This window comes from Tyto alba, unplaced genomic scaffold, assembly GCF_018691265.1.
Source record: "Tyto alba isolate M040663 unplaced genomic scaffold, T.alba_DEE_v4.0 Super-Scaffold_38, whole genome shotgun sequence".
NCBI lineage: Eukaryota > Metazoa > Chordata > Aves > Strigiformes > Tytonidae > Tyto > Tyto alba.
Window position 1 is genome coordinate 15,689,578 of NW_024881313.1, and position 21,388 is coordinate 15,710,965.

Sequence of the window (21,388 nt, forward strand, 5' to 3'; positions counted from 1 at the left end):
ACTACAGTTGTCCTACTTACCAACAAGCCTTATTACATTCAGCGTAGTGTTTGTTAGGATAGGTGCATTCACTTTATTGAGGTTATAATCTGATCTCTTTTTGCTCCTCAGAGTTTCTCGAGAAACACTTTAAAGAAGACAAACCAAAATGTAACTGCCTATTATATTCAAGGACATACAAATAAAATTCAGTAGAAAAGAAATCCTTCCTCCCCCTTTCTATCAATGTGATAGGATGTCTTCCAGTGCAGTATTTTATTTATGCCAAAGCATAACTGGCTTATGCAGCTAACATTTAAAGAGAGAAGCCTGGCCTAATTTACATAAAACTGTGCTAGATAAAGGAGTTTGAGTTGTAGTCCAAGGCTTGAGTTCTGCAGGCCTCTGTCTGGCCTCAGCAATCATTTTTAACCACTCTGACTCAAGTTCATAGTTTATGAAGTAAAGAAAATTAAAACAACACAAGTCACAAGAAAACAGGGGCAGACTAGTAAGTGCTACAGTTGAAAATTACTATCTGGAAATAGAAACAATTTTGAGAAAGATGAAATTAAAAAGATATTACATTTTTCGTAAACTGTAGTCTTGTGAGAAGCAAGGAGTTGGACTCGATGATCCTTGTGGATCCCTTCCAATTCAAGATATTCTATGATTCTATAAGGGAAACCTTTTGCCAGCTGCCATACCTCAAAACGATATTCTTACAAAAATTCTGAATGCTTCAATTTCACAGCACAAAGCGATGGATGGTGACTATGGTTTGTACCAATTAAGTAATTTTTATCAATATCTCCATCACTTCTTTGAAATAATTTATGTGATGTATCTTATGAAATCATTCTAAAAATATTTTATCCCAAAGTGTTATTTTGTAAAAAAGCATTCCTCTGCTTTGACCCAAGTGATGGCTTTCTAGCACTCCTGCAATCCTCTGCATACAAATAATGTTAGCCTGCTTCACAAAGTCTGAATGGACATTTAAGTAGTACAGTGTTCTAGACAGAAATTTGTAATTCTGATCCTTTTGAAAGAGTTGGCTTTTGTTTTTATGTATATAAATAAAATATCTCTATATATATTCAGCAAAACAAAATATGTATATTCATGTATATATGCATGTGTGTATATATATTTTTTTCTTAAATAAAGAGAATTTAAAATTTGAAATGACTGCCTTCAAGCTACTGAAGAATTTTTTTTTTTAAAGTCTGTAAAAATTTACTGTTGTTCTGCAAAAGCAGAAGCCTAAGCCTTAAACCATTTGTCTGCAAACAACTGCTTTTAACACAACAGAAATCGTGCCTATGCACAACAGCAGTTGTAGAAGAACCTTCAGTTAACATCTAATACTTGCCAATCAGTTTTCCACTACCTGCTTCAGAAAGCCTTTTTCTGCATTCAAAATTTTGCTTCTCAAAGTTTCTTTCTGCAATAATGATGAGCAGTTTAATACATCTCTGGAATGAAGAGGAACAAGTGCTGAGCCTTTATAACTGTGCAGGTAGCATAAAGATTATTTGATTATTATTCCATTGTCATAGGGTACAGATTAATCAGAAAATGAACTAGAGTACTGAGATGAAAAGCATGTAAATGAGACCAAGGACTCACACAGTCTACTTACCTTTTCACGGGGGCATCTCCTGTCTGCTCATCTACATAATCTCTTTTCAACTCTTCAGGCACATCACTGTCGCTATCATACTCTTGATACGCACTTTTTTCTTGTTCATCTGATTCATACTGTTAAAAAAATAAAAACAAAAAAAAAACACCCAAAAAAGGGATAAATTGACTGCCATTATTTTCCTTATAATATTGTCACTCATTTACCATAGTATTTTGGTCACTTCCTGGCTTTTACCTCAATCAGAATAAAAATAGCTTTGCTGCTTGAAAGTCTGATGACAAAGTTTATTAAAAAAAGCAGCAGGCAAATTATACAAAGCCACTTGTAAATGCATTTCTAAACAAAATTCTATTCTCAAATGTTGATTAAGACGAAATATTTGCATCATCCTATTTCTCCCAGCTACTGATAATTTTTTTTTTTTTTGTTGCTGTATCAAGTACCCATGTATCTGAGCTTTTATTATTTGCTTTACAATCTGAAAAAATAGTAATAAAAACCTCAAAGTTTATCCATACAGTGGCAATAAACCAAAAAACCCTGACACCACACAATCCTTATTTATTAAGGAGGACTAAACTATTGTTTCACAAAAATACATACATTGTATACACTTATTTAAAAGAAAAAAAAAAACAAAAAACAAAAAAACAACTTACAGTTGTTTGTAAAATTTATTTTAATACAGTCCAAAGACATTTCTACTAAAGAATCTTTCAACCACTTAACCTGTCAGAGACCAATGTGATTTTGACTAAGCAAAAACACCTCAAGAAAACAATAAGCAGTCAAAAGCTACTACAAAAATGAAAGTATTTCTCATGGTTGCTATTACCATATAATTTGCTTCTCAATATTTTTTCTACACTTAATTTCCTCAACTGTATGCTGTTCTATCTACCTCAACAGCAAGAAGAGTAACTTTGTATATATCTGTATGTTCTATACATATAAACTTTGCACTGTATACGGAACAAACAAAAAAATTGCATAGCAAGCAAGGAACAGGATTCTGCAACCCAAATTGATATACCTCTCGTCATAGGGGAAAATAAAAACTACAACCAAACACAAAAATATAGCACGCTATATTATTCTAAGAAAGTCTCTAATGATATAACTCAACTGTATCAATGGAATAAATCAATGGGGGCTAAAGTATTTTCTTTTTTTTTTCCATTGCTTTCTCAGAAAACTTGATTAGGTGTTTGAGGCACGCTTGTATTTATTTGTGTGTGCTGGTTCTTGGGTTTGTTTTGAAACATAAACCATCCTTTATCTACCTAAATGTACAAGATACTGATATTTGAAATATTTATCTAATTATCAGCTAAACAATTCCTCCTTGATGGGAGAAAGCCTCAGGCACCATTTTCTTCATTTGTCACAAATGCCACAAATTATTTCAGAACAACCCTATGAAAAATGTGAATGCGTAGATAAGTTAACCACTTATTAATGCCTTTAGACGTGCCTTACACTGAGGAACATTAGATGTTAATTGTGTTGTTTGAAAAATAAGAAGCTTAAGTAGTTACAGACAACTACTGCCTCCAAACACTCAGCTGCATTTTTAATTTTTTTAAACTGTTTCACTCTGTCCAATTGTTGAATTGCATTTCATAGATCGCAAAATAGTTACTTTCAAATCAAGGATGGAAGGTTTGAGCCTAACAAGTGATGTCTGGAAAAAACTGAGCAACACAGGCTAGAGCATATATAATACAATATAGGATTTTTGTGGTAGACATGTATTGTTATTGCTAGAGTATGAGTTAGGAGGAGAAATACTATTCACAAATACAGGTAATAAATGCTTTTTGTAATTAAGGAGCCACACATACACATTAAAAGTGTACAATTTGGATTCATTTTTAAGACACCTGAAATTTGCAATCTTTTTTCACTCCAATTAAAAACAATATTTAATGTCAATCCCTTTTTCAAGTGTTCTAGGTTGCTCTGCAGTATAGGTGCTTTAGAGACTTCATAAATAATGAAATAAATTTTTTCCACAGAGTTAATTTCTTAACCCAGAAAAGATTAAAGGAAAACAAATACTTGATGCTCTGTCATATAACTCTTTTTCCTGAACAGCTACACAGCTATCACAACATTAAGCATATCCATCAGGCTTCAGAATGTACTTGGACTTGAAGAGAGACCACAATCCTCTGCTTTTTAACTTTTCCTTAATGTGTACACTGCTCTGAAGCCATTTTATCTAAGGAGTCAATAATGACACATATGACAAAGACAGTCTGGTTCCAGGATCCTTAAGAAATGGCAGGGTTTTAAAGAATACAACAACTCTCCAGAGGGGAACACCTATTCTCTCAATCATCCAAAATATATCAGGAAATACATTTTTTTCAGCCATGCTTGGCAACTCCTAGCCCCAGCCCTAAGCTATGGAGGCCTTTAAAGCCTAGCACTATGAAAACACTAGGTTATAAAGGCATGAAGTCCACAATACAAACAAATTCATCTCCGATGAGAAAAAAAACTTGGTATGAGACACAAACTAAAAAGAAATGTTCTAATTATTAGTATTCACAGGCAAAGTTCTCGCCTTATAAACATTTCAGGCACAGGAAAGCTCTAATGAAAGCAACTGAGTTTATTTCAAAAATTAGCTGAGTTCAGGCTTGATTAAGGACAAAGACTGTCATAGTTTAACTAACTTGGCTGGAACATTATCATGGAGAATTACCATTACCTATTATACATTAACATATAATAAATGACATGCCAATTCAATTAAAATCCGGTGATAGTAAAATGATTAATTGACTACAAGTTGTCAATTACAATTCATATTGATATATGAATGTGACAGTTGACATATGAACTGTCTTAACACTGTAGATTAAGAGAATTTTGAGAATTTTTTTTTACATGGAAAAATGCTTCAATTAAGTCTCCTCAACCTAATGCCATTAATGAACTGGAAAAGTTACTTAACAAGATAAAAATATCTGTATTTTAAAGTATGCAGTAACTCACTCACAACTATTAAATAGTGATTTCAACCTGAAGGGACCTTATAAATCTATTTTCAATATGCACAGTCTGCAGTAGAATTTTAAAGTGCTAAAAAGAAGTCAGATATCTTATAGTTCACAAGTATTTAGGCAATCAGCCTAAACAAACACCTAGGACAGTAGTGAAATTCAAAGTTGAGGAGTGTTACAAAGCTATATGTTAACTGTATCACAACAAAAATATTTAGGGAGCTACAGAAGAGAGATGGAAATCATCTCACTGAACCTCAAGATACACAGCTGAGGTCACTGGATCCAGAGGCCCTTTTGCAGTTGTCCATAATTGCAACAACTAAGCAGTTAAAAAGACATTAAAATTCAGAAAAGAAATCCTGACCGTTCTTGCCATCCTACAGATCATTTGACAAGTAAATCAATTGCTTACATCCTTGTTGTGCCATTTCTTGAAATATCTCAAAACATGCCTGCATTCTCTGGAAACAAAATTTTTCAACTTCAATTTTATGTGCTAAAATGTGTCTCTACCTTAACTGGTCAGTCAAGAAACTGAAACATAAAAAGTTTGTAACAATTTTATCAGACATTACCTAAGCAAGTTATTTCTGTTTCTATGTAAAGGATAACCAAATGGGGGGGGTGGGGGGTGGGGGGGTGGGTGGGTGTGTATGTGTGTGGGTCCTTTTTTTTTTTTAAAAAAAAAAAAAAGTAAGTGTTTTTTCTATGCGTCAGCACTTTGGAACAGCTGGTAATGGAGAGAGGAGATGAAAAATGTGCAAAGAGAAGGTAGAATGGTCACCTGGAAAGTATACCCACCTGAGTCACAAGAAACTTTGGTTCTAATATGATCCAGGTGAGATGTCCTGCACAACTACTGACAAGTTAACCTATCCTGTGCCTCAATTCTCTACGTAAATGTGCATAATACTTCCCTGGCTCAAAGACTGTGGAAAAGATTCTACCCTTCCAGCGAGTGAGTTAACAGCCAAATAGACTGATGAAAACCAGGTAAGTACCTCCTTAGTATTGTTGAACACTATCGTCCACACTCTCAGTATGATTCTTCAGATTTACTTAACATATTTCAATACTAAAAGCAGTTAGTTAGTTCCCATTTTCCAATGCATTAAACTCAAGTTATCACATGGAATAAACCTGTTTACATACAGTGAAGCTAGAAACATGCCAAACAAAGGAAATATTCACCACAACTAATTTCCACAAAGGGGGAAGAAAATTGAAAAGCATCATCCTCCATAATCAATTTGAACTTACACTGAGCAAACTGAAACATAACTTTACATTTTAGTTTGGTTTTGTTGTTTTTTTTTTGGTTTGGTTTGTTTGTGTTTTTAAAAAGAGAGTTAGTTCCATATACTATTCCTAAGTATTCTCCAAATACCACTACATTTAAGGTTAAGAAAACCTATCTTATAATATGAATGACTGTAAATCTACCCTATATTTCACAAGAAAAATGAATACTAAATTGTGTCACTGGCATTTCACTTCTTCCACACAGAACATTCTGTCCCTCTGGTGTCAAAGGAAAGCCAAAATTCATTATAGTTCTTCACCAGGCCCAAAATCAGATTTTATCAATTTAAAATATATTAAAGGTTTCACTAACAAAGAACACTAAATTGGCATGCCGCTTTGAAAAAGAGGACAGTTCAGCCAGCCTTTAAAGTCCCTGACAATGTGCAAGCCTACCAAATGGGACACTGTTCAAAATTAAAGACAGGGAAACCACAACATGGTTCGCTACACATGTGACACATCAGTCTACTTCTAATTAATGGGATCACAACTCCCTCTAGCCAGTTTCACCAAAACCACAGCCTGAGAAAACCACTGCTGAACCACGGAGGCAGCCGCTCTCAGCCCCACGGTGTCCTGATAGTGAGTTACTAGAATCCCATCTCTGCCACAATGCTTTGCAGAGATAGCAGAATCTACATGAAAAGCATGAAGCAATCCTTTACTAATGAAGTAACGCTTACTGTCTTAAGTAGTTTCAGCCCTGGCTGGGATTGAGCCTTGTAATCCTTCAAAAAAGTAAGACAGCAGTGATCAACCTGTATGAAAACAGTAACTTTTACACCCAGAGACTTTTTCCAATGGCTAGGGACAAATTCAGAATCAAAACACATTTTTACCCAGGGTGATTATATGGTCGAATTCATTGACTCCCTGTGGTAATAAGGCAACAATGGTAACAGATAACTTCCTGAATAACAATATTACTCTGTTACAATAATGAATGTGATTCTGGGGTGGGAGTGGCTTCTTTGCCATTTTCCTCAAGAGAATTCTGGAACAAATAGAGGAAAACCATCCCACACATTTACAATTTGTAACTCATACAGGTTACAAAGTGTCCCAGTAAGATTTGCTGCACCAATTACCTCTCACAAGCCTGCAGTGTCTGTGCAAACCAGTACCAAAAGCAGGATGCTGTAAGAGAAGCACCACTGGTCTCACACTATATGACAATTCCTGCGTAATTATGACTGCATGCAGAGTTTGTACTTGAAACACTATATTTATACAGAAAGGGGGGAGGAACAAAAACACAACACCCCAAAGTTAATTTAATTTTATAGTCCATTTTCTTCAGAAAAATCTTTTAAAAAGCAAGACTACTCACAAACATATACAAAAGTCTGAAATTAATTCTTCAGTAGAGGGAGCTTTCATTTTGAAAAATCTCAGAAGTACTATTGGTATCATCATTAATCCTTATTTTACTAAGGATCATTGTAGAAAATATGATTTAGCCAAATGACTGCCCAGATTCCCCAAAATCTTTGTTTCAGTGTGGGTTTCTACAAAGTACTGTGGAATTCTGCAGTTTTCAGAATGCCCTGCCACGCACGCATCTTTGCTTATCATGCTCATTTGGAGTCTACCTGTAAGTCTAACAGTGATAATCATGCAACTCCTCTCAGTTTACTGATATGGAAAAGCAGGACGTACATTCTGTTGTATTACTTGACAGGGAATAAGTACCACCAGGAAGCTGGCTCACCAGTAGCTTCCTTTAAGCACAAGGCAGCAATATTTTATGCCAATCAACTGTATTTTCTCTTCAGGCAACACAGTAGAAGAGACTGCAGCATTGCTCACAGAAGGGAAGACACTGCAGCATCACACTCGGGTGTGTGAGATACTGATCAAGCTGCATTGCAACTGAAATTCCTCAGGGAAAGCAAGAAAGGTGAAGCTGAAAATCAGAAATCCATTAGTGTGACAAGCTGGATTAACTAACCTTAAACAAAAGACACAAAAGCCAACCTTATCACCAGAAAAAAAAAAAAAAAAAAACAAAACAAAAAAAAAAAAACCACCAAAGAAAGTATTATTCAAAGGGATAAACAAGAGCAAAAGTTTTAAGAAAACTGTATTAATATAGCATTTAAGAGAATGGTACAAAGTTTTAAAGTAAAACACATTTGACTACTGCTAGATTTTTACAGAATTCTGAAAAAAAAATACACAAAGTTATTCTTCAGCTTTATACTAGATCCCACCATCAAGCGAGTGTCCTGAGCATTTAAATTACAATTAAAAACTGCCTAACAAATATCAGATAATCCATGGCAAATCACATAGGTGTGAACAAATACAAGAGAAGGAGCAACCCACAATGTTTTTTTCTTAAGAGGCCAGAAATCCAGTCCTAAAAATGACACAATAACTTGCAAAAAAGAAAGCTAATAAACCCCCAGAAAAATACTAATTTAAGTGCAACATGTCTTGCTAGCCTTCAGGAATACTTGACTTCAGTGGAAAAAAAAAAACATTGATCCAGTGCAAAACAAACTGAACTTTAAACAGGATGCCTGGCTTTCTGGCACTGTTAAAAGCAAAGCAACCTACCCAATTAAAGGACTAAGGTGGATTGAGATTTTACACAGTACTGCAGTTAATTGATTCTCACACAAAGACATTTTGCCATCATTGTCATTGATACACAAAATAAATCATCATTTCCTGAGAGCAAGATTTTCTTTGCTTTTTTTTTTGTTTTGGTTTCCTGAACACTCCATACCCCATTGGAAGCTAACACGTCTTCTGTCTCATCATCTTTGCTGTCGGCCTGGATTTCAAATGGGTTTCCTCCATTACAGTACTGCTCAAATAATGTTACTGTTGTTGAAATTGCTGAAGCAGGCTGCTTACTAGGTGACACAGATGGGGAACGTGACTGCTCCATGAACTTAAATTCCTATTAATAGAAATAAAGTACAGTTTTAATCACCAACAAGACAGTTTCAGTATTGACTCCAGTTCCATAAAAACAGATGATAACAACAAACTTGTCAACAATTAACCTGATATGAAAACTTTTAGCCAAAGCTTCCTGCTTATTTAAAAATGCTTTTCATGCTAGCTCAAGTTAACCTTGAAATTAGCAATCTTATGCTGCTCGTCCTTCTAATTTTAGCAGTTTTTAGCTATAGCACACAATACATCTTCTGCACTCTGAAAGTATTCACTGTCTAAAACTATGTGGATTTTTTTATTTCACAGATATTAGGAGGTAAAAGACGACCTAAATTCTATTGGAAAATGTAGTTCTCTTTATTAGACTACTAGATAACTTGTATAAAGCTGAAAATTTTTTCTTTTTATTTTTAAAAGTTCTTTTCAAATTTATTACTTTTCAAACACATTGCACATGAAGTTTCTAATGACTGGGTGAGTAGACAGACTTTGGCAAACATAGGGACTGAGTAGGGCACATAAGGTATGATTTTAGATAGTTTTTGCCTAAAAAACTTGACTTATCTCAGCTGACCTATCATGCCACTTAGATAAGGGTTTAAAGATCAAAAGGTATGCAGCTAGAAGGACTGCAATGATGGACTTCTGTCTGTTTAAATCAATCAGTTACTTTCTGCGATTTTCTGCTGCTCCAGTCCCTTAAGCAGTATGTATGGATTTATAATCCCATTTCTCTATTAAAAATACTATTTCTTATGCTACTGAGGGTCCTCTTTCCTCTTCCCTCCATGCTATTAATGCCCCAGTAGCCTCCTGATTACTTTTACAGTTAACTCTGCAGAAGCCACAAAATTATCTTCTGCTTGAGATTGCTCAGCTCCATCCATTTTTGCACTCTAGTGATAGTTTTAACCATAGGCACTCATATTTCATTTGGTAAAACAGGCGAAATTCACCCACCACATGCTAAACATCACAAAAATCACTTTAGAACAGAAGGTGAGCACACTAATTATTTGCTTTCAATTGGACTTCACCACAGAAGAATTACCTTTTATTTTTTTCCCCTTTCCAAATGAGTCAGTACAACCTATGTTTCCAGAAACAGATGCCAAAACTGGTACAAGCTAGTGAGCGCTCATGTAACTACTTCTAGGGACTCATATTTTATCATCTTACTCTCAGATAAATAATTTAGAAATTAAAAACTGACATATCAACAGCACATTAAAACATGAAAAATAAAGGCTAACATTATGCTTACAACTTTAGCATCATCTGTAAACCTCAACCTGCTTGAAATAGGAACACTACTGTTTTAAAAGCATTTGAATCTTAAGTTTCCGATATCATGAAGTGAAATTTATGAGTTTTCAGCAGCCAATAAAAACATTTGCACAGTAGTTCATGGATCTCACTATTCAGAACACCTGGACTCTTATCTATTAAAGTGTATTAATACATTTGTACGTGTTATTCATAGAACATACATGAAGCTGCAGAATACTAAAGCTCGATTTAACAGGACAAAGTTCCCACGTCTCATTCTCCAAAAACATTCTTAATTCTTCAAGACGGGTTCTGAAATACAAGTGAATACTCTTAAATGACAGCAAGAGTAAATCAGGAAGTAGACAATTATTTAACTCATGCAGTGAAAAACACTTTCCAAAACTGCATAAAAAGTCACACTTGAAAACAGATACTTAACTTCTTCAACTAGCAGACCACCTAAAAGATGTGGCTACTAACACAGTGTATGTTTTATGATACCTCTGGAAATATTCTCAAAGAATGTCAATCTCCAAAATTTAGAAACAAATCTTTTGTCAAAAGCATTAGAAAACATACAGGAACATCTATAATTATGGAGTAATACTGGATTTTTTTTTTCCTCTATATAAACTTTAGAAAGCAATACAATATCTCCAAACACTCTATTAGCAGTACAACAGCTTCTGTGAGCCTGCATAAGATAGGTGCTTCTTTCGAACACACTGAAGCCAACAGGTAGCTAAAGAAAGTGGAAAGAGCTAATGTTCTACAGACATCTCAACTTTTCAGAGAAGAAGAAGTTAAATGGCTATTAGCCTCCTAAACTATATTTTGTTTCATAGCTTAACTTTAGCTTAATGTATTAGGGAAACATAATCAAGCCATTATATGTCTGCATTGTTTCTGTTATGTTTTTAATCATTAGAAAAGCCACCATTCAGACATAAGGAGAAATACCTTTCATAAGTAAAATCTTTTTGCCACATAAGCAGGAACTTGTAGAGGAAAAGACAGCAATAAGTACTTAATGAAGTCATATTGCTGCATCTTTTCCTCTCAATTTACCGTATATTGTTTTGCTTAACAAGTAGCAGTTGGTAAATTATGCATTGGGTTTCTAATTAGGCAGTAAAATATTCCAGAAATATCATTATTTCAATAACAAACTACAATCACCACTACAATGAAAATTTTCTTGCCTCAACAAGATGAGTAATGTGTTGAATTATGACTACAGTTTTCTGTGTCTATTTAAATTCACCAGTTAAATGCAAATAGGATTCAAGTGCTATTTTCAAGGCACTGAGTACCAGTAGCTTGCAGATCTTGCACTAAGACTGACAGAAACAACAGACAGAGATGTCATGAAAATGAGCGTTACAGATTAAAATTTTTTGAGGGGAAGACTAAGGAGAAAGAGCCGTAGAAAAGGAAACATTTAAGAGCCATGAAGCACCAGCTTTTGTATCATTTCAAAGATGAAATCAAGGCACTAGAAGTAGTTCAAGAAATGTTCTTCATTTTCGCCAGCATACAAGTCTGGAAAGAGGCACAAGCGGAAGGTCTGATGCATCCATTCTCTGAAAAAATTTGGTGATCAGACACAACTTTTCACAAATGTATCAGAACAAAAAGTAAACTGCCTTCTAAAAATCTTCTTACTGATGAACTTTACTACAAGCTGATTCTAATTTTTCAAATAATCAAATTTACCCAAAAGAAGATTTCATGTATGCTTAAGTATTATCCTGCTCTTCTACACTTTTTCAATTACATGACCAGTTCCTTTGAATTCTTTCTCTATGTTGGCAATTCTCTAAAACACGATGCCACCCAGGAGGCCACATATGTTAAATTACACAAACAAAGAACTGATTACTCCTGGACTCTGAGCACTTAAGCTCTATGTAGCTTTTATGTACTAATGAATCCTTACAAGCACTAGCTTTCCCCTCCCTCCTCAGATTAAATACATAGAGGGAGTGAAAGCCATATTAGCTTGATCTGAGAAGGAAAGATGTTTAAAGCTTTTATATAAATCAGAGAAATATAGCTGGGAGAGAGGGGGTTTTATATTTTTCCTTCTGAGGATACAAATATCAGCCAGTTAACCTTCACAATACCCAGACAGCATAAAACACATTAAAAGTATTAAAAGGTTCACATAATTTGAGTCATATCAATAAGTATTTCCTTTTATTTTCACAAGAATTATAAGAAACATCACCTTAATAAAAAACACAAGTTATTTCAAAAAATTCTTATTTCTATACAATTTTCATCAATGTTCCTCAACCTTTATTTACTCAAAGGTAACTCAGAAAATTTGTCTTTGATTCCCTAAGCTGTTAAATAGGTCCTTTAAACATAAGCAAAACCATAATGGTCAAAACAATATTTACTTAAACAAGTAAGGAATTCTGTGGTAACTCAGTGTAGTAAAAGACAGTTAGGGAGACCAAAACAGCTCTTCTGAACCTACAGCTGCAAGCTCAGTTTCCAAATCAGTTCATGCAATTCAGTTCAGGGTTCAGAAATGCTTTCAAGAAATAAAGATAGGTGGCATGGCATCTTAATTAACTCATCTCCTGACAAGACATAATGTGAATCTGATTAAGGCTAAGTTCTTCAGACAACTGGAACAGAGGTCTTCATCAAATGTCTGGAAAAGAATCCTAGCTACAGACTACCAAAGCTGGGAGAAATTCCAAGCCACATTCTCAGCTTCTGAATTTATACAGTGCCTCATGTTCTCCTGTCATAACTTTCACACTTCATGGATTTTAGACGTAAAGTCTCAGACCAAATGTGTTTGAAGGTATTAGTTGTATGACAGCTCCCAGACAACAGAGGACAACTGAACAAGACTGGGAAAGTAAGAGTTTCTTAAAGCAAGAAGCTGTATTTCTTCTCATATCTTCCTAGCTATTTACATGCAGAAGACAATAAATGCTAGATAACTAGAATGAAAAAGTTGTCAATAATCCAAATAAAAACATTCGGGAAATCAAGACAATTCAAACAAACAGACAGACAAGTCTTAAAGCTGTCATAGCCTCATATCGTATCTGAGGTCAGAGACTGCCTGCACATGACAAGCACATATGACTGGCCTCAGATATGATAGCAGAGTTGACTGAAACATAATTATATACTGCCAGTGAAAAAACTATGAAAACATGACTCAAAAGGATGGACTCAGTCCTACACATCTCATTTTATACAAGACAAAATTGCATATTGAAAGAAACATGTCATAGTCACACATGATGACCTGGTTACCCAGGATACGAAGAAGGTTGAGGTACTCAATGACTTTTTTGCCACACCCCCCAAGACACAGAAGGCAAAGGCAGGGACTGGGAGAATGAAGAACCACCCACTGCAGGAGATCAGGTTCGAGACCATCTAAGGAACCTGAAGGTACACAAGTCCATGGGACCTGATGAGATGCATCCACAGGTCTGAGGTATTGAGACCAACGCTCTTTAATATCTTTGTCACTGACATGGACAGTGGGATTGAGTGCACCCTCAGCAAGTTTGCCGATGACACCAAGCTGTGTGGTGCGGTCAAAATGCTGGAGGGCAGGGATGCCATCCAGAGGGACCTGGACAGGCTGGGAGGTGGGCCTGTGTGAACCTCCCGAAGTTCAACAAGGGCAAGTGCAAGGTCCTGCACATGGGTTGAGGCAATCCCAAGCACAAATACAGGCTGGACAATGAGTGCATTGAGAGCAGCCCTGCAGAGAAGGACTTGGGGGTATTAGTGGATGGAAAACTGACTGTGAGCCAGCAATGTGTGCTTGCAGCCCGGAAAGCCAACTGTGTCCTGGGCTACATCAAGAGAAGTGTGGCCAGCAGGTCAAGAGAGGTGATTTTCCCCCTCTACTTGGGTCTCATGAGACCCCACCTGGAGTACTGTGTCCAGCTCTGGGGACTTCAGCATACCAAGGACATGGACCTGCTTGAGCAGGTCCAGAGGAGGGCCATGAAGATAATCAGGGGGCTGGAGCACCTCTCAGTTATGAGGACAGGCTGAGAGAGTTGGGGTTGTTCAGCCTGGAGAAGGGAAGGCTCTGGGGAGACCTTCTAGCGGCCTTCCAGTACTGAAAGGGGGCTACAGGAAAGAGGAGGAGGGACTCTTTATGAGGGAGTGTAGGGATAGGTCGAGGGGTAACAGTTTTAAACTGAAAGAGGGTAGATTTAGATTAGATGTAAGGAAGAAGTTCTTCACTGTGATGGTGATGAGGGACTGCAACAGGTTGCCCAGAGCAGCTGTGGCTGCCCCCTCCTGGGAAGTGTTCAAGGCCAGGTTGGTTGGGGCTTTGAGCAACCTGGTCTAGTGGAAGGTGTCCCTGCCTGTAGCAGGGGGGTTGAAACCAGATGATCTTCAAGATCCCTTCCAACCCAAAACACTATGATTCTATGATCAGCTCTTTTTATGTACTGGCATAGAAAAAGAAGTAACAATTTTGCTAGGAAATTTGGATTTTGGAGACATTCATCCTCAGGATCCCATGACATAGGTTAAGAGGCAGACTGAAAACTAACTGCAATTCTACATGAAAATTTTTTCATCTTTATCTGGCTTGCCTGCAGCAGAACTAGTTTTCCACAACTACAGCAGAAGTAAAGGCTTCTCCACCCTCTCCCCCTTCTCCAGGGTTCAAAACTCTATTCTCATTATGAAATATATTCCACCATCTGTCAACCTCGTTGCAGGAACATTATACAGTAGAATTCCTTTGGAAAGCATGTAAAGTTTAACACAGCAAAAATAACTGCCATTAGATTCATCCACTGCATGTACAGTAGTCTCACCTGTGGTACGTTTTGAAATAGTTAACGCTTTGTTTTCTGATGGATTCTTGTAAAACTTCAGACTTACTGCCACAAAATTCCTCTCCGACTTGCATCAGCCTATAACAATAAAACAAAGTTCAGAAATATTTTTTTGATTTATTAATACTGCTGTTCCAACCTGCATTGCAAGTCTCAATCATTACCATCAGCGTACATGTAACTCCATAAAAGCACAGCACCAAAGTTAAGTTGCAAACACCTCACTCATTCCACAGAAGTCCATATCTCATTTCCCTCCAAATCCTAGCATAATGTCCCATACACACAGAGACAAAGAGACATATGTCTTTTTTAAATCCCATCATGCAGGGCAAGCTGTACAGCTCACAGTCTGAATCCATCACTTCATTATCAAAACAGAAGGATATAATACTATATCAGTTAGCAGTTCTGCAATATTTTACTGCTCTTGACTGAGAGTCCCTTTAAAAACTTTTAGAAACATCAAAATTGTCAGATCTGCACATTTGAAATCTTAAAGGTGGACAATACTGAAATCATATCACACTTAAGCATTTCTTGAGCAGCAAAGCAATTTATGCTACCTCTCCCAAGTACATCCTTGGAGCAGGTAGTGAGAAAGAGAGATTGGCACTCACTCATAGACTCCCACATAAAGAAGAAATGCTCTTCAAACTATCAGTAGATAGGGACAAAGTTGACATCAGAATGTAAATATCAGCCATAATTAACTGTGCTGTCTTATCAGAGTTTAGTGTTTGTGCACATTATTAAGTGGTCTTATGGCCACATCAGTATACCTGCTGATAACATCAAGTACAAATATGAAGTCATCATATTTGAAGTTAGACAGATCTGTTCCCAGAAGGTATGTTTTCACTTTCAGTTGAACATCCTACAAAACACAAACAAGTTTTTGTATTCTTAATACATTAAAGACAAAAAGGTGAAGGCTCCAATGTCTTGTTTATTAGCACTTTTTGGTTTGTTTGCACTTTTTTGAGATTTAGAGTAGAACTCTATTTTATGTAACATGAATGATTTCTCACTGACTTCCTAAAATAATATTATAGAGTGTTAAAGAAACTGATTATAACACAAAGTCAATCCTGTATGCTTTATTGTTTCTGCAAAAACAGAGCTCTGAATTACAGTTCAGCCACAGTTTTTTCATCACACGTTTGGGGTCTCACTGCACATCAAATTGATCCAGCAGTCAGACCAGGAATATTGTGAACCAGGCAGGTTCACAAAACTTCAGGTTCTCCATAGCTATGGTTAAACCAGAAACATAAAGTAGTATGACTGTGCTAACAGAGAAAAGCACATGACAAGAAAACAGATTGTGAGGCAGCACACGGTTTGGGAGAAGTGGAATCAGGCTGTAAGTCATGTTATTATGCTTTAGTATCTTGACTGAGTTTGTGAGCATAGCGACCAAGTAGTAACTGAGTCAAGGAAATTTTATTTCCATGGTTTTCATATATTTAGCTCAAAACAAATAGCTTAAAAGAATTTCTCCAAGGATTTTTTTAAGGAGATCAGTAAAAATATAACTGTAATTAATACCAGGTGGGGGAGGAGATAAATACTTAGGAAAACAAAAATATCAAAAACCATACCTGCCATATTCGTGAAAGCCCATGTTCTAATTTCTTTTTTACATAGCTGCGGTCAAAACTGTTCTCTTCAGTTCCAATCACACTGCTGACATCTGAAACTGAAAGTGAAAGGTACTGTAGATATTTCCAAAAGCCTTGAAATGTATCCTAGTTTTCTACCCATAGTGAGACTTCTGCCTTAGTCATTATCATATTATCCATTATGCAAACTCCAGGAGAGCTCCATTGCTCCAAGCTTTTGAAAGGAAACTAAAAAGGCACATGTCAATATTGTATGCTGATGCAGACCAGGAAAGCTTCCGATTGCCACTATGTAAGCAAGATAACTCATTCAATAAAAATAAAAAAAAAAAAAGATGAAAGTAACAAAGACTGGTATTTCAAATACAAAAGATCAAGTTGAATGCTGAAGTAAGCCCTGCTTACCCTCTACAACCAGATTCTCTATTCAAGCTTTGTAAACAAGAACCACGAGCTTAAGAATTTCAGAAGCAAGATTTTTAAACTTTTTGCCACAATAAATTCTGTCTGCAACTCTGAGGAAAAATACCAAAACTTCTCCCATGAACTACGCAAACAATATAGTATGCTCTTTTCTTTTTTTCCCCATCTCATACTAATCTATGCTTATGCATGAAATAATGTCAATCATATAATCAATTGTCTTTAACTTCTTCCAAATTAATCTAATTCTTCATTCCCACAGCAGTGGATCGCTTTCCAAAAAAGCACCGTAATGCATGGTAGACTTCTGTATGTGGTCCTCCCTCTCCTCATTGAGGAAATATATTTTATTTCCATTTTAAAGAAGAGAAGGCAATATTTTATACACAGTTTGTGAGCATACAGTTGTGGTTACACTTGCAGCCTGTGATGGTACAGTGTCATGCAGTTTGCTTCACAGCCTATTACTGACCACAGGAAAGCTCTGTCTTAGCCAGACTATACATACAAAGTTTCCCCATAATAAAGCTCTGCTATTCTTGACAAGGAGAAAAACTATGCATGTCCTTTAAAGCCCAAACTATTTAGTTATTTGACATGAAAGATAAAAATTCACATTAAATATTACACTGGAATATTACAAAGTGTATAGCCCTCCTACAACCCCATCATTCAAGAGGTTGCAAACGCAGAAGGATTAAGATTGTCTGCAAATCCAGCATTGCCATGCAGTTCAGACCTGGTTTTCCATCTTTTCTGAAACCTCCAGCTAGTTTTCAGTACTTGAGAAGACTATTCACTCCCTTGTTCCTGGCCCAGCTGGTCTCATTTCTCTACCTCCACACACAGGCTCCCAACACAAAGCAATTTCTTTCCCTGGTTCCAGCATTTCCTCTCAAAATCCTCTACCCAGCCCCAAGCTATCATTTCGTACACACATCAGGCAATCTCATCCCTGCCGCCTAGGCTTCACAGGAACAGGCAGCACAAAGCCCAGAGCCTACAGAAACCCAGAGAGGAAACTGGGGAAAAAAAAAAAAAAAAAAAAAAAACAAACAAACAAACAAAAAAACCCCCACACAAAACAAACAAACAAAATTAAAAAAAAAAAAAAAAAACCAAACAAAACAATGTTCCTTATGATCTAGTGGGAAAGACAGTCCCTATCTAAAATTTGGGCCTGCCTGGAGAGTAATAGGACACGTGTAACAGACTGGGGTGTGTCTAAGGTCCTTGACTTATATTGCGTTCTTGAAAGATGGACTTTTTTTTTTTTTTTTTTTTAACGTGTTGGACTTTATGACCAGGTAGACACATCACTGCTATAATGCAAACAGGAAGGTAAAGGAAACAGTAGAACACTTAGCAGCTCCTCAGCAACTGACAATAGTGTCTTGGACAGCCCTAATTTGTGAAACATGTTATTTGGAAGGTGGGGGAAATTTCACTCATGAGATTCTCGTTAATGGAGGGACAGGATTTTATGTGGTCATTCAAAACTATTAAGGACAAAAATGCCACCTGCATACTGAATCTCTGTTATCACAGCAGTGTTCCTTAGATGGTAACATGCTACCAGGATCACAGCGAGAGCTAATCCTGACTGACCTTTGCAGTTCTTTATTACTGGGTTTCATAGTTTTTTCCAGAAAGCCTCCTGCCCTATCTTCACCTTCCTGAGAGAAAGTAACAGTTTTTGATGTCTAATTTTGCTATCTACTGAAGAAGAGTCTAGAACCATAAAGAACCCACATCTGCTCTCCATTTGCCAGCACCAAGAAATTTATTGTCAACAACAAAAGTGCTCTTTCCGTGTCAAGCCTTGCCCTGAATCCAGACCATATGGTCTAGATGCATTTGTGTAAATACCGTGAGCACCTTACTAATGAGCCCAGTGAGGAATGGGAGGCTGGATATAAGCCTTTAATCAACCTTTTCAGATGTGTGCAAAACAGACCTCTGCAGCATTGTCTGGCCTACTGCATATTGAAGAGAAGGAAGCTATCCACTGAACGAGAATGTTTATGACTGGTATCAGACACTGACAATTCAATTAAACCAAAATACAAAAGAGCACAGCAGTCTGACCATGTTCTGACTGTATTGTCTTCTGATCATCCAGTGCTCACTGTCAGTCGAGCAGAGTTTCCTTCTGTAGCCATTCCTTCTAAATGGCACTTAGCGGTGTATCATATTTGTAATCCTAGGCCAGACTGTAAGTAGAAGAGCATGACACGCATCTTCCTTCTCCCCATCAACCATCTGTTTTCTGCTTTGAACTTTTTCAGAGTATGTTTCTCAGAACACGAACTAATTGCATTTTCCATGTAAAATAATAAAAAATATCCTAAATATATATATTACCTATTATATGAATGCTTATATAATGTGTAAGCATAATAGGAACAATGAAAATATGAAACCTTCAACACCTGTAGCTCCATTTAAATTAAGCAAATGTGAGGAATATGGTTACTGAGAAGGATGCTGGCCTTGCTTAACTTATTTCAAGTAGAGCTATTTGGTGTGTCTGGACTTTATCAAACACTGAAAGAGCTTCATCTGCAAGCTAGGGATTATGACTGTGAACATATGAACACTACCAAGAAAAATCTTTAATGCAGTTAAGTTAAAATTAGTCTGCCCATGAGGCTAAACCTCAAGAATACAGAATCAGTACAATACTGTATGCAGGCAGAATGTAAAAGCTCTGGTACTTTCAATTGAATAACTCCTCACAATTAAAAACATAATAAAATACATTCTAGAATTTAGGCTTATATTAGGGATAGATACTCATTTCTTCCAAGGCTGCAAAGCTGCGTTCAATCCTTTCCTGTTTAAAGTCATTGAGACTGCTTTTGCAGGTTGGCTGAGAATTTGCCCTAATTACTCAAAATGAGAAGATAAAAGGCTGCTTGATGTGAAAACAAGACTCAAACATAATTCCATACTACATCTACTGTTGCAGGGCACTGAAAGAAAATTTCCCTTATGAAAGAAAAATCATAAAACAAATCTTAGCCTCTGTATACGTGAATTATAATTTAGTAACTGTACCTAAATAGCTCCTCTTCTCCTGAAAGCAATAATTCTGACAAATGTATTTTCAAAAGTGATTTATCATGGAAGATTAAACAAAATATAAACAGAAAGAATAATCCAACTAGAGAAACACTAAGCAGATTTATCCTTTCTCTGACCATATGAGTAAACAAAACCAGCTATCTTAGTCACAGCATGCTCTTTAGACAATTCTGCAACCCCCTCTCTTCTATACTTCTACATAGTGAAGTCAAGCCTAAAGCAGTCAGTATCTTTGACCTGTTCTCAAGATTAAGACCATAGTAGTTGTCCTCACGAACTGCCATTTATGAAGGAATGGTTGGACAGAGCCACATGTACGCTATTGTTCAATAAAAATGCATGCAGTATACTCTCTGGCAATCTCGCAGTGCTCCTCATTTATGGCCAGTCACGCTAAGAGTTCTTGTTTCCAGTCTTTTAATGAACTGTGCTGCAGCTAGTTTCACACATGCAAACATATGAATTCAGGATAATTTCCTTGAAAATCAAGGATTGGACAAATGTCCACAAGAACTTACACTTTTTGCCTTGAAAAATTTGGAACAGGTAGCAGAATGGATAAATATTCATAATTTCACATATAAATAAGAATCAGAAGCATTCAGGAGTTATTATTCTAGATCCCTGATTTAAATACAGTATTTTTTCAGGTTTCTCAGTATTTCTCAAAAATTCGTAAAGACAGCCTTCAGTCATAGCAAAATGTTTTTGTTTAATCTTTGCTAGGCAGAAGGGAAAAAAAAAAAGAAGCAATCAACCAAATCGCTGTTCTCCAGCTTCATTCTTTGAATACCATGCAGGTCTTGCACAGAATTTTTGGAGCATTATAAATGGAATGTTTTGAAAATTAAAATAGTTGAAATTAAATTTACATCTCACAATTTTCTTCTTGCTTTTCATTGAATCTATTACAGCTATTACAGTTGTTACTAACTTTGACCACTAGGATTACACTCGTGAAACCAAAAGTTTAAATTCTATAGTGATCATTTTACTGCTCAGTTTCAGTTCTTCTGTTACATTAGTGTCTCAGGAATACATGTGAATTACATCAACATCACAGCTCTGCACAAAGCAATGTAACTTGGAAGTTCACTTTGCTTTGAGCAGGGAAGACAAAATGAACTACACGGGTCCCTTTAAAACTCATTTTTTCTTTGACTCTACACTACAAACAAAATGCTTTGACCATGACCAACAGTGCAGTGGGAAACTTTCTAGTAAGCAGTTTATTTTCAGGAATGAAAACCCCTATCAGAGCAATTCACTGTT

At 36.3% G+C, this 21,388-nt stretch overlaps 1 protein-coding gene across 2 annotated transcripts in view; it reads right to left on the bottom strand.

Moving 5' to 3' along the window:
* Positions 1 to 21,388, bottom strand: part of VPS50 (VPS50 subunit of EARP/GARPII complex) — a 94,255-nt gene that overhangs the window by 32,055 nt on the left and 40,812 nt on the right. For both annotated transcript variants that reach the window (XM_032991661.2, XM_032991663.2), the window contains exons 14-20: positions 16,586 to 16,683; positions 15,764 to 15,858; positions 14,961 to 15,059; positions 10,353 to 10,443; positions 8,687 to 8,863; positions 1,625 to 1,743; positions 21 to 127 (exon numbers count right to left, since the gene is read on the bottom strand). In XM_032991661.2, the coding sequence (XP_032847552.1) occupies positions 21 to 127; positions 1,625 to 1,743; positions 8,687 to 8,863; positions 10,353 to 10,443; positions 14,961 to 15,059; positions 15,764 to 15,858; positions 16,586 to 16,683 (786 nt within the window). The remainder of the gene's footprint in view (positions 1 to 20; positions 128 to 1,624; positions 1,744 to 8,686; positions 8,864 to 10,352; positions 10,444 to 14,960; positions 15,060 to 15,763; positions 15,859 to 16,585; positions 16,684 to 21,388) is intronic.